At 50.9% G+C, this 12,340-nt stretch overlaps 1 protein-coding gene across 1 annotated transcript in view; it reads left to right on the top strand.

Annotated features, from left to right (window-relative positions):
• Nucleotides 1–12,340, top strand: part of LOXL2 (lysyl oxidase like 2) — a 35,439-nt gene that overhangs the window by 17,971 nt on the left and 5,128 nt on the right. The window contains exons 5-10 of the mRNA XM_048928173.1: nucleotides 3,291–3,513; nucleotides 5,106–5,289; nucleotides 7,804–7,955; nucleotides 8,089–8,256; nucleotides 10,443–10,608; nucleotides 11,194–11,437. Coding sequence (XP_048784130.1) covers nucleotides 3,291–3,513; nucleotides 5,106–5,289; nucleotides 7,804–7,955; nucleotides 8,089–8,256; nucleotides 10,443–10,608; nucleotides 11,194–11,437 — 1,137 coding nt within the window. The remainder of the gene's footprint in view (nucleotides 1–3,290; nucleotides 3,514–5,105; nucleotides 5,290–7,803; nucleotides 7,956–8,088; nucleotides 8,257–10,442; nucleotides 10,609–11,193; nucleotides 11,438–12,340) is intronic.

Here is a 12,340-nt window from a genome sequence, read left to right on the forward strand (position 1 = left end):
GATGCAAAATAGCTTAAGCTCAATTCTGCCTCATTTTTCCCTCTGCTTTGTGACCCAGGAGTGGGAAAGTGTCAGTCGGTGAAGGGGAAGCTCTCCAGGCAGGAGTTGTGGTTTTCCTGTTCTTTTTGGCCTCTGTGTTGCTATTTCTGAAAGCTCCCCCTGGAACCAGCTGGCCGAGTCTCATTTATTTTGTTAGAAAGACGGTGATCAATAGAAGAGGTCTTTGGGTTGGGAAAGCATAAAGCCATATAGCAGCAGAAAGAATATAAAGTGAATAACCCAGGTGGAGCTCTGCTTTTGGGCACCCCGGGGAGCCAAGCAGGGAGCTGATAATTGCTAGCAGGCAGTTGTTATCCATAGGAACGTTTGCTCCCATCAGTGCAGCAAATTCAGACCTGAGATTCCCATTCCCTGCACCAGAACAGGAGGACAGAGCGCTTCTAGTAAAACAAAGCAGATTTTTCCTGCTTCTCAGTTATGGCATTTCCAAGAAGAGCATTAACTTTAGCAGCTGGAGCCATCTGCCCTAAATAAAAGGATGCGTGGTAATTGTCCCGTCTCTTGCAACAGCCCATGCAGAGATGGAAAAGCTGATGCACAGTGCTTCAGCAGCACTGAAAATCCCATTCACTGGAGCTGGAGTCATGAATATGCAACGCAAACCACCAGGCTCGTGCACCTCTGCTACCAAAACATCTTGTGCTTCGTTTTAATGAAGACCCAAACCACCCTCATTGGTGAGCTGAGCTCGCCGGTGCTCAGCTCCGCGGCTGCACTGTGGTGGGAGGTGAAATGATGTGCAGATGGATCTGGCTTGAAAGAAAACAAGTTAGTTCATCGTTGTCACCGTGCCAGGGTTTTATTCCTGAATGCGACTCAGGCTCTGCAGTTGACAGCATGATTTATGTTCGGAAACGAAACAAATCTTCAACGTTGTTTCCATGTTCTTGTTCGTGCTTCAAAGCGGTTTTATATAAGAGCTGTTTGTTAACTCCTCCTCCTCCCTGCTCTGAGCAGCATTAAATGCATCCTGCTGACAGGGACGGCACGAGCGGAGAAGTCTAAGGCAGAGAATGAGCCCGATGCCTTCCTGATGTTCTCCTACAGCTTTTGTCCAACAGCAGTCATGGTGAGGCCAAAGGAGTGGATGATTTGCCCATGGGTGGCCAAAGGGTGGAGGGAAGAGCTCAGCAGTTCCAACACGCTTTGTTCAGTGCCTGCCTGAGTAGCATCTCTCAGTTTAACCAATCTGAGTTGTATATTTGGTCGCCTGTGTGGGGCTTGCGGTAGAAATCCTGATGGTTTTGATTCTCTCCAGCAAAGCCAGGGTCCTAAGGGCTCCAGGAGAAGGTCAGGGCCCAAAGAAGAACTCTCCAGCTGCCATTCAGTGTGCCGTGGGTGACTTTCCCAGCACGTGTGTGATTTGCTCTCTGCTCTCCTTGTCCTCTCCAGCGTGTTCTTACAAAGCCATGCCCTGTGATGCTTCCCACAGCCCTCAGGCTTAACCTGTGGCTTTTTTTCAAGCTTACTCAGTGAAGATCCATCTCTTCTGACATCCTTGGGTTCCAGCATGACCTCGAATTGGCTGAACTCAGCACGGCTGCTTGCTCACCCCTCTGATCTGAGCAGCGTTGTGCTTGGCTTGCACCAAGGCCAGCAAGAGGTGGGCTGCACCCTTTCTGTGCTAAATAGCAAGAATGCCCCGAGTTTCTGTCTGTAGAGATCATCTGCATTCTGCTGTTTTTCACATATCCATTCTGGGGAAGTGAGGTGGGGCTTCTCTGGCTCTTTTTCCCCAGCTTACCAGGGGCTGCTAACACCATCCAGATGTTCATGCCTCATAAAGTTTCCAGGATGAGGTCATTGTTTGCTATTCTAAGGCATCCCCGTAGTTACTGCTTAAGACAGGCTGTGTTTCTTGTCTGCTTCGGAGTTCAGAGCTCACTGCATGTGTGTGTGGGGGGGGTTCCTCAGTCAGAACACTCCTCCTGGTTCTCACTTCCAGTGCACAGAATGGTGAAGCAGAACCAGAGGAGTAAAGTCACTGCATGATGATCTTGCAGATGTTCTCCAGTGTGTAGCATCTGCCTGTAACCCTAATGTCTGCCCTGGGGCTCTGTGGTCTCCCCATCATGTGGTGCAATTGCCTCTCTGTCTCCAGCCTGCCTGTGCCCAGCCTTACCTCCAGCCTGGAGAAATGGGGCTCCAGGCAGGATTTGCTGGTGGCTCTGAGCCTGGGCAGCTGCTGGGCTCATCAGCAGAGATTTATGAGCAGGAGAAGATCCACAGTGGCACAAAATAGTTCACACGGCACCACCGAAGAGCATCACCTGGGACAACCTGGCTGAGTCACCGGTTTGGTTTCAAGCAACCAACCTGGAAAAATGCTCCTTGGTTTCTTTACCAGATCCTGGCCAAGCTCTCCGTCCCACTCACTGGTCAGCTCTGCTGTTGTCTCTCCTTGCACTGTGCTCTGCGTTTGTTCACAGCAAACCCTGGAGCGAGGAGCAGCACAGGGATCCAGCAGAGCCACGTCAGATCCCAGCAAGGCGTTGGCTCCCAGCACCTCTGCTTCCTTCAGCTTCTCACATTTCCCTTTCAGCAGTGCCCTGATCCATATTTACACTTCGCTGACTGTTTCAGCCCTGATACAGCTAGGATGAATCAGGGATGCTTTCTTTTCCCGTTTATCACACATGCCCCTTCCCTTTAGCAGTCCCTGGAACAGCTCCAGTTTGGGAGCAAGAAGCAGGAACTGCTGCCAAGCTCCTCTGTTGCAAACATGTAAGCAAGGAGATTTCTCTCACTCTCAGATACTGCTTTCAAGCTCACAGTTGTTCACAGTGCAGCTCTAAGAAGCGGGAGAGCCATAGCACTCTGCAGCCTATAGGGGATGGCCAGCAAGGGGAGCAGCTCATTCTGGGAGAGGTTTTTTGGGGGACGTGTTAGCATGCTGCCTTTTGAGTTAATAGACCCTTGGATTCTTGAGTGACAACGTAACAGAGGGTCATTGTGAGTGTGAATGGAGCAGCCCTTCATCCATCCCTGCCCATCCATCCCTGCTCCATCCATCCCTGCTCCATCCATCCCTGCTCCATCCATCCCTGCTCCATCCATCCCTGCCCATCCATCCCTGCTCACTCCATCCATCCCTGCCCATCCATCCCTGCTCCATCCATCCCTGCTCCATCCATTTAATTACAAGGCGTTCTTCTCCCAAATGCACCTCTATCGGTGCAGCTCCTCCGGACTCTGGCTCTGCTATTTCTCTCCCCTTTGGTTTCTTTCAGAATGTTTGCCAGCAGGAGGAAGCAGCATTACTGGGCTTACTCCATGGACTGCACTGGGAACGAGGCGCACATCTCCAGCTGCAAACTGGGCAACCACCTCAACGTGGACACGGAGAAGAATGCAACATGTGATAACGGGATGCCCGCAGTGGCCAGCTGTGTCCCCGGCCGTGCTTTTGCCCCCAGCAGCCACAGTGGCTTCCGAAAAGCCTTCAGGCAGGAGGTGAGCAGGGAGCAGGAAGGATAAACCGGCAGAGCTCTGCACGGTGCCGTCCTCGCAAGGACGCGGTGCCAGGCTTGGAAGGGCAAGCAAATAAATGTGTCACGTTTCTGTCTGCTCCAGCCAATTGAATGAGTGCCCATTGCTGCTGGGCTTTGCTGTTTTGCAGTCAATTAAATGCTGCTGAGCTCTGTCTCCTGTAGAGATCCAATGGAAGTGAGGTTGTATTTCCACTACTCTCTTGTTTTCTGCAAAGAAGGGCCCTGAGAAGGAGGGAAAACCTGCAGGAGAGGTCGGGAGAGCTGTGTTTGTTTAGTCTAGCAAAGAAGGCTGAGCATAGCATAAAAATCCTCAGCTATGCAAAAGGCTGTTAGAAAACAAGCCTGGATTTGGCTGCTCTTGGTGTCAGTGGGGCAATTGAATGGGGAAGAATAACAAACATGTTTTAGGTTGATGCCTAAGGAAATCCTCTGTCTGTAAGGTATGTGCACCTTTAGGGGGTGATCGCAGGGCTGCAGGCCCTTAATACTGGGTCGGTATTTTGCACTGTGGATCTCCAGGTAGCCTGCGTTCCCCAGCACTGTGCTGTTGTGACTGTAGGAGTGGGTTTTTTCTGGGTTCAGAAGACCCCAGACAGTTCCCTAAAATCCCACTCTACAAGAAGCCATAAGGATTTAGGTCTCGGGGTGAAAGGTCTTGTAAATCATTGCTAATCTTCTGAGCCGTGCATGCTGCCAAGTAATTCTTTAAGCCTTTGTGTTGGCTTTGGATATCCTTTGCGTGACCCCAAGCTTGGAGAACTGTGTATGCTTCCAGCTTTAAAAGTGAGGGTTTCAGTGCTCTCAGGCTCTGCAGACTTCACTTGGTGTTCCCACAGCTCACCCCACATCTCTCGGGTGCTGCAGATGGAGGGCTGCTCTGCTTGGCACTGGGATGGAGCACCTCCATCCCATTGGGAGGGAAGGACTGCGAGACTGCTGCAAAGCTGCTGTTGACCCCATTTTTGGGGGTGTCCTTGATCTGTGAAGGGTATCAAGGCTGGTAGATTCCCAAGGGAAGTGGTCCAAAGTGCTCGCAGGTGTCTTTGATCCAAGCTGCCAGCATTTTCAGAATGAAGAGTTATTGTAAGAATGAGACTTGCAAAGGGCTTGGTAGGAAAGCAGCAAACTGCTGGCCGTTAGCTAATTAATGCAACTAATTTCATCCTAGGGAGATGGCCACCACTTCATCTCGTGGCGGTGATGGGTTGATGGTTAGAACTGATTGGCCTTGACGATCTTAGGGGTCTTTTCCAACCTCAAAGATTCTATGATTCTGGGGGCACGGTGGGAATGGGGTGATGGTTGGACTTGGTGATTTTAGAGGTCTTTCCCAGCCTTAATGATTCCATGATTCTATGGCCATAGGGGCGATGGGTTGATGGTTGGATCTGATGATCTCAGTGTTTTTTTTCTTACTGATTCTATGATTTATCTCATAATACAAAAACTTGCCTTCAGCTGAGATGCTTAGCTGCTTTGTATTCAAGGTCTGCTCTTGAGTTCTTTCGCACACGCGAGGAGAACTGCAGTGTCTCTTCCATCCATGTCTTCCAGCAACCTCTGGTGAGGCTGAAAGGAGGAGCCAACACCGGCGAGGGCCGAGTGGAAGTGCTGAAGAATGGGGAGTGGGGCACGGTGTGCGACGACAACTGGAACCTGGTGTCTGCCAGCGTGGTGTGCAGGGAGCTGGGCTTCGGCAGCGCCAAGGAGGCGATCACGGGGGCAAGGCTGGGGCAAGGTAAGGGCAGGGGAGCTCTGGGGACCCTCCGTGTCCTGTTCTCTCCTGAGAGCCCCTTCATGATCCAGAGCAGCGTGTTTTCGCTGGGATGTTTGTTTCGGGTGCCAAGAATTTCCTGTCTCCTCTTAGTAAGTCTCCTGAGGCCGTGCCTTAGGGAGGCGTTCAGGATTCATTGAAAGAGTTCTGGTGCCGATGAGTTTAACCTTCCCCTCAAGCAGCTGTTCCAGTAATTACTTCTTCGTTATCGCATCCGTTGCACTCAAAGTCTCTTTACAAGTTCTCCAGATGCACATTACTAGAAGGCTCCTGGCAAAAGTGGGTCTTGGACATAGACCTCAGACACTCTCCAATTTAAGCCCTGAACCTTAATTTAGCCTGCTAAAAATAGGAGGGCTGTTTGCACGACTCTGAGCCAGCTTGGGTTTGGATTTCCTGTAACTGGGAGTTGGTTCAAATCCCAAACTCTGGTAAATGGCAACTCAAAGCCTAACGTTTGCCCTCTCAAGCCAACTGCTGATTGCCTTCATGTAAACCCTACAGATAATGACACTAAACCCAACCCTTCATAGTGAAACGCAATGAGCAGGTGGTATTTCTTCAGACCAGCATGGCTTGGAGAAAGTGCAAGACAAGGAGAGCTTTAAAATGGGACTTATCTGTTGGATTTGCAAAACAAACGAACAGAAACCCAAGAATGATGCGCTGGGATGTGCAAGGTGAAGCACACAGGGATGGGCTGATTGTAGCAGGTAGTAGTTGGTGAATAGCAATCCCAATTAAAACAAAAGGGATCGACTTCTGAAAGGTGCTTGGTCCAGAGGTGTGAATGTGCTATCCATTGCAATGTCCTTAGGAGAACCAGGGTAAAAGCCCAAGCAGTGGGTGAATATCTTTGTTGGGTATACAGCCCTAATTCTGTTCTTCTGCTAAAGGCAACGGCATGGGGAAAACGCAGAGCTGTGGCCCTGCCCTCTGGCTTTGTCATCTCCTTGGTATGACGTTGTCAGGGTAGAATGTGAGGCTGGATGCGTGCTGCGTTCTTGGTGCATCACCCTCCAATTCTGGTCAGCACCATTCCTCATACAGAACTGCTTACAGGGCAGTGTTGCCGTTTCCAGCTGCAGACCACTAACTGGATTTTAATGAGAGCAACAAAAAACCAGATGTGCGTGCCACACATCTGCAGAAATATGCTGGAGAGCTCTTGTTGTTGTTGTTGTTGTTGTTGCACTTTCCCAGTCCTTGTGCTGCAGTCTGTGGAGGTGAGGGGTTCACCAGGCACATCATTAAGCTGTCACTCAGGGTGAGGGATCTGAGTCCCAGGTGTGCTGGCTGCCATGAGGTTAGGAAGGCTCCAACTGGCAACAGAAAAAGGGTTTTGAGCAAAGGATCCCGCCTCCCATCAGCAAATCAATTATCTTTTCCTGCCTTCCAGAGCCAGCCCTTTGCTTTGAAGGCTAAAAGGAGCAGGCTTGGACTTGGGTGACACGTTCCTCCAGAGAGAGGTGAGCACCAAGAGGCTCACGGTGAGGCAGTGCTGGTGGGATGCAGTCGGTGGAGCTGCCACCATCTTCTTTTGGGCAACTGGTGTCACCTCTGGGTGACCCACTGGGGCAGTGGGTGTCATTTCAGTGCCTTGAGCTGGGCCCTAATTTATGTGTGTGGTGTTGGTCAGCCCCCTCTGGCTGCTGGGAGTGGGTGGTGGTGGCCATCGCCGACACACAGATGTTCCTTTCTTATCCATGTCCAGCAATTATGGGAACTGGTTTGCATAGGCTCCAGAAAAGACTCTGCTTTGTGATAAAAAAAAAAACAGATTAATTCCCTCAAAACTTCTTTCCAAGTGGATTTGGGCTCAGTTTGGAATCAGGACGTAGGATTTCTATACGATAATTACCTTCTCATGCGCCTTCTCTCCCTTCAGGGTCTCTTTGGAAGTGGCAGTTGTGACTTCACAAGGATGGAACCAATTATTCCTTTCCGATTTCTGCCCCACTGCCTTAGCACCATTTTCTGCAGCAACAAAAGCCAATGATTCCCTTCCTGTCTTGTTACCAGTCTTGTCATAGTCACTTGCCCCACAGTGTTTCACCGACCTCTTGCACATCCGCGTGTTGCTCCATTTTGCTGTCCCAGTGAATGTGTCCATGTTGCATCTAAATGTCAGGTTTTGACCAAGAACAGATTCCTGTCACACAAACCCAGCCAAAAGGTCGTAATTTTTGTGAATTGCTCCAGCTGAAGTTTGTAAATTATGTAACAACGGAAACTTGGCTTTTTCTGCAGCGTGTGGCTCCCGGAGACTACTGGAAAGAATGTGAAATGGTAAAATTAATAATGATAATCTTGCAGCTCTTTTATTTTTTACAAGAAATCGCTGGGATTTTTTTTTCAGGATCACCTTGTTTTGAATGCTAGAGGTCTGCAAAGTATTAACAAACTGTTATTGGATAGTTCTCCACTCCCCAGTAGCACGGGCAGAAGATATGACCTTATTTTCTTCCCCTCCCGAAGGCATGGGTCCAATCCATCTCAACGAAATTGACTGTACAGGATTTGAGAAATCCATCACAGACTGCAAGTTCAACATGGAGTCGCAGGGCTGCAACCATGAGGAAGATGCTGCTGTGAGATGCAACGTTCCCGCGATGGGTTTCCAGAACCAGGTGAGAGAAGCCCGGAAGCTTAAACTCCTGAGCCTCAAAACTGACCCGTGATCCTTGCCCAGCTGCTGTGTCACCTCTGCTTGCAGTGACATTTACTGATGGGAGGGTTTGTGGGGTTTTTTTTGCCCTACAGCTGCGCCTGGTTGGTGGTCGCAACCCCTACGAGGGTCGGGTGGAGGTGTTGGCTGAACGCAACGGCACGCTGCGCTGGGGCACGGTCTGCAGCCAGGGATGGAGCACTGTGGAGGCCATGGTGGTGTGCAGGCAGCTGGGGCTGGGCTTCGCCAGCCATGCCTTCCAGGTGGGTCCCCATAAAAGCATGGGTGGCACGGGTGAGGTTGGGTAGAATCATTATGGTTGGGAAAGACTTGTAAAGGTCTTCAAGATCATCAAGTTCAAACGTCGGCCCATCCCCATCATAGAATCATGAAGGTTGGAGAAGACCTCTATGAGAGCCAAGTCCAATTATTGACCCATCACCACCATGTCCTGAGATAGAACCTTTAAGGTTGGAGAAGACTTCTGCGATCACCAACTGTAACCCACCCGTAGAATTATTAAGGTTGGAAAAGACCTCTACAATCACCAAGACCAATTACTGACCCATCGCCACCATGTCCCCAAATAGAATCTCAGAATCATTAAGGATGGTGAAGACCTCCAAGACCCCCAAGTCTAACCCCAACTCATCCCCACTGGCCATGTCCCTCAGTGCCGTATCTCCACAGCTCTTGGACGCCTGCAGGGATGGTGACCTCATTACCTCCCCGGGCAGCCTGTGCCAATGCCTGACCACTCTTTCAGAGAAGAAATCTCCCCTAATATCCAACCTGGTCCTTGTTCTTCACTGGGTCACACTGGGATTTAAGCTGAGGGAGGTTGGAAGCCAATTTTCTCCTGGTGTCAAATCAAGAGAAAACAATTTGGTTTTGCTCCCTTAGTTACTTCTCAGTGCAGCATGTGGTGCGGCTGCATGCTAGCTCCCTGGGTTGTTGGTGGCTTTTGCTTCTGTGATGACAAATGCCCTTAAGCCTCCCTCCTCACACATGACCAAGAACAGCACTTAAAAGGGATAAAAGCCACCAGCTAGCACGTTTGGGACAACCACAGAAGAATGAAGTGTTCTTTCTCAGCAAAGCTCCTTGGCGCAGGGAGCAGCAGCCTGCTGTGCTGGCTGTAGGAAAGCGAGCAGCAGCCCCAGAAATAGGACTGCATGCAGGGCAACAGAAGCTTGCCACCCCAATAAAGGACACAGACCAATAATCCTGGTGCAAGACGGGCTCCTGAACTGATGCACCCCTCAAGGATCACAAGGGCAGGCAGCTTTTGCAAGGAAATGTAGAACCTCCGGGCCTTTACTGCAGTTCCTGGTGTTGGCACAATGGCTCCCCAAAGGAACTGGCTTCTCTCTGGGAAAGCAGTCCCCTGCCAGAGCTGTTCTCGTGCAAAGTGGCCCCTGAGAGTGGAGCTTCAGGGAAAATGTGGCTCGCGCTGCCACTGAGTAAATAAAATTCAAGTGGGCTTTCACTGATAGAAGGAAAACTATTTTCCCCCAGACAATTGCCAGAAAGCCAGAACTTGGGTGCAGAAGCAAAAAGCAGCGTAGAGCATCTCCTCGCAGGGAGCAGAGGCTGTGCCACACTCCAGCATTTTGGTGCTGTGTCCAATCCGCTGGGCTTCTGACCAAGCCGGGATGCCAGGAGGACATACCAGGCTCCTGAGCAAGCAGATTGCCATGGCTTTTAAGTGTTGCTCATGGCCAGAGAGGGAATCTGGGGTCTGATGCCTTAGGAGGGAGGAGGCTGGAGCTCTGCTGCAAGCTGGTTCCTCCAGCTGACTGCTTGCACAGCTGCCAAGCGGAGCACAAGAGCTGAGGATAGCCACGTCCCTTCAATGCTGGCCTTTCCAGCTCTGTTGACACAGCCCTGAGAGTCCAGTGAGAAACAAGACATTTTTTCCTTTAGCTGAGACTGTTGGTATTTAGAACAGAAAAGGCTCTTATGCGTATCCCGGCTGCAGCAGCGACGCGAGCATAAAGCTACACTGTGTAGAACAGGGCAGCCCTGTGTGCAGGGTGTTGCTAACAGGGTTAACAAACAGCCTGTTGCAATGGAAGCAATGGTGCAGATGGGTTCTCTTTTCCTAGAAACGTTTCCAGTTTGGGCACTAATGCAAGGACGAAAATTCTTCTTCCTCTTTCTTCCCTTCACCCAAGCTTTGCTATTGCAGTTTCATTGGGGCTACAGAAGGTTTTGAGGAGGTGAGAGATGCTGATCAGCAGCATCCTGCCTCCATTCCTCTGCACTGACACAAACCAACAGCTCCATCAGGAACCCCAATCCCTTAATAGAGGGCACCGAGCAAATCTGCCTCTGATGCAACCTCATGCATGCAGGGAGAACACAAGTTATTCACAAGGATACACAATTATTCCCATAGCAGCCCATGAAATGGAGTGTAAATGCCTCTTTTTATCCCTCTGCCCAGGAAACCTGGTACTGGCATGGAGATGTCAGTGCTGACAGCGTGGTCATGAGTGGGGTCAAGTGCTCAGGGACGGAGATGTCCCTGGCCCACTGTCGTCATGATGGAGCCGACGTCTCCTGTCCTAGAGGAGGAGGTCGCTTTGGTGCTGGCGTGTCCTGTTCAGAGAGTGAGTTATCATAAAACCACAGGTTGGGTTGGGTAGGAAGGGACCTTAAAGATGATAGAATCATAGAGTGGGTTGGGTTGGAATGGTGCTGGGAGACGATAGAATCTCAGAATAGTTGGGTGGGGTGGAAGGGTCCTTAAAGGCCATAGAAGCATAGGATGGGTGGGGGTGGAAGGGTCCTTAAAGGCCATAGAAGCATAGGATGGGTGGGGGTGGAAGGGTCCTTAAAAATGATGGATTCGTTGAATGGTTGGGTTGGAAGGGTCCTTAAAGCCCATTCATTGCCACCCCCCACCATGGATTGTTGCCTCCCACCAGACCAGGTTGCCCAGAGCCTCACCAAACCTGACCTTGAGCACCTCCAGGGATGGGACATCCACAGGCTCTCTGAGCTCCATATCAGTTCTTGCTACCCTAACCTGGGCTTCGGTTCATTTTGTTGCATTTGCCCTGGGATACGCAGGAGAAAAAGACCTGCCCCACCAGCGGGATGGGGCTGACCAAAGAAAGGGCTGGACCCACCTCTAGCAAACTGCGGTGTGTTTTAGGAGCCCATCAGCTCATTTCCCACCTCCCTCCCACCAGCTGCCCCCGACCTGGTGCTCAACGCCGAGCTGGTGGAGCAGACCGCCTACCTGGAGGACCGCCCCATGTTCATGCTGCAGTGTGCGCAGGAGGAGAACTGCTTGGCCAGCTCAGCCATCAACACCTCCGTCACCTCCGGCTACCGCCGCCTGCTGCGCTTCTCCTCCCAGATCCACAACAACGGGCAGTCGGATTTCCGCCCCAAAAATGGTCGCCACGCTTGGGTCTGGCATGACTGCCATCGGTGAGAGCTGTTGGGTCCACTGACCAAACCAGCTGTGGGGAGTGGGAACCGAGCTGATGCTGTGGTTCTGCAGTGATGGTTTGGGACAGGGTTGGTTTTCCTCTGTCTTGGGAGCTGAGAAATTCAGCTCCCAGCTTTTGTTCTGCCACTGCTGTCAGGTTTGTGCCGCACAGAGCGACAAATGCTCAGGTTTTGCACTCTTCTATGAGCAGTTTGTGAGCAAAGTGGGACGCAGGCAGCGCTGCTTCAGTGTCACAAGGCTGCAGAGCTTCAGATGGGGCACGTGTTGGCACAACACCTCGCAGCCAGGTTGCTTTTGTGATGTGTGTTGCTAAAACCTCAGCGGCAGAGAGCCCAAAATAAACAGGAGATGGCAGTTTCAGGAGGAGGAAACCCAAATGGGTGCAGAACCTCTGCTTCTGCTCTGGCCCTGGAAGGGGGAATGCATGGGTTCTGCAAGGAGCTGAGCACATCGTGGGGTGGGTGAAGGAGACTTTCGGAGCAATTTGGGAGACTGCATAAGTGAGGTGAGATTGGGGAGAGGCCAAGAGCCATCTGTGTGCTCAAAACTGGATTCTGTTTATATGGAGGAGGATGAACTCAATTCCTCTTCAATGTTTCCAGTCTGTAAACAGCAGAAAGTAAACACCTCTTTGAGTGATTCAGACATATTTCAGAAAGTGAGTCAGACTGGAGACCTCAAACTTCTATCAGAAGCTGCCAAAGGAGACAGCTCGCAAGTCAACAGCTTGGAAACGTCCTTTCTCTCCCTGTTGCCTCACCCCATCACTGGGAGCTTCTGTTCAGGAGCCTTTTGATGTGGGAGCAGAACAAAAATGGGAAAGACCGTAGCAGGGAGTGAGAAGGGATTGACTTTTGGCAGGTGGTGGGTTTGGGTTTTGC

This window comes from Lagopus muta, chromosome 27 (genome assembly GCF_023343835.1).
Source record: "Lagopus muta isolate bLagMut1 chromosome 27, bLagMut1 primary, whole genome shotgun sequence".
NCBI classification, from domain to species: Eukaryota; Metazoa; Chordata; class Aves; order Galliformes; family Phasianidae; genus Lagopus; species Lagopus muta.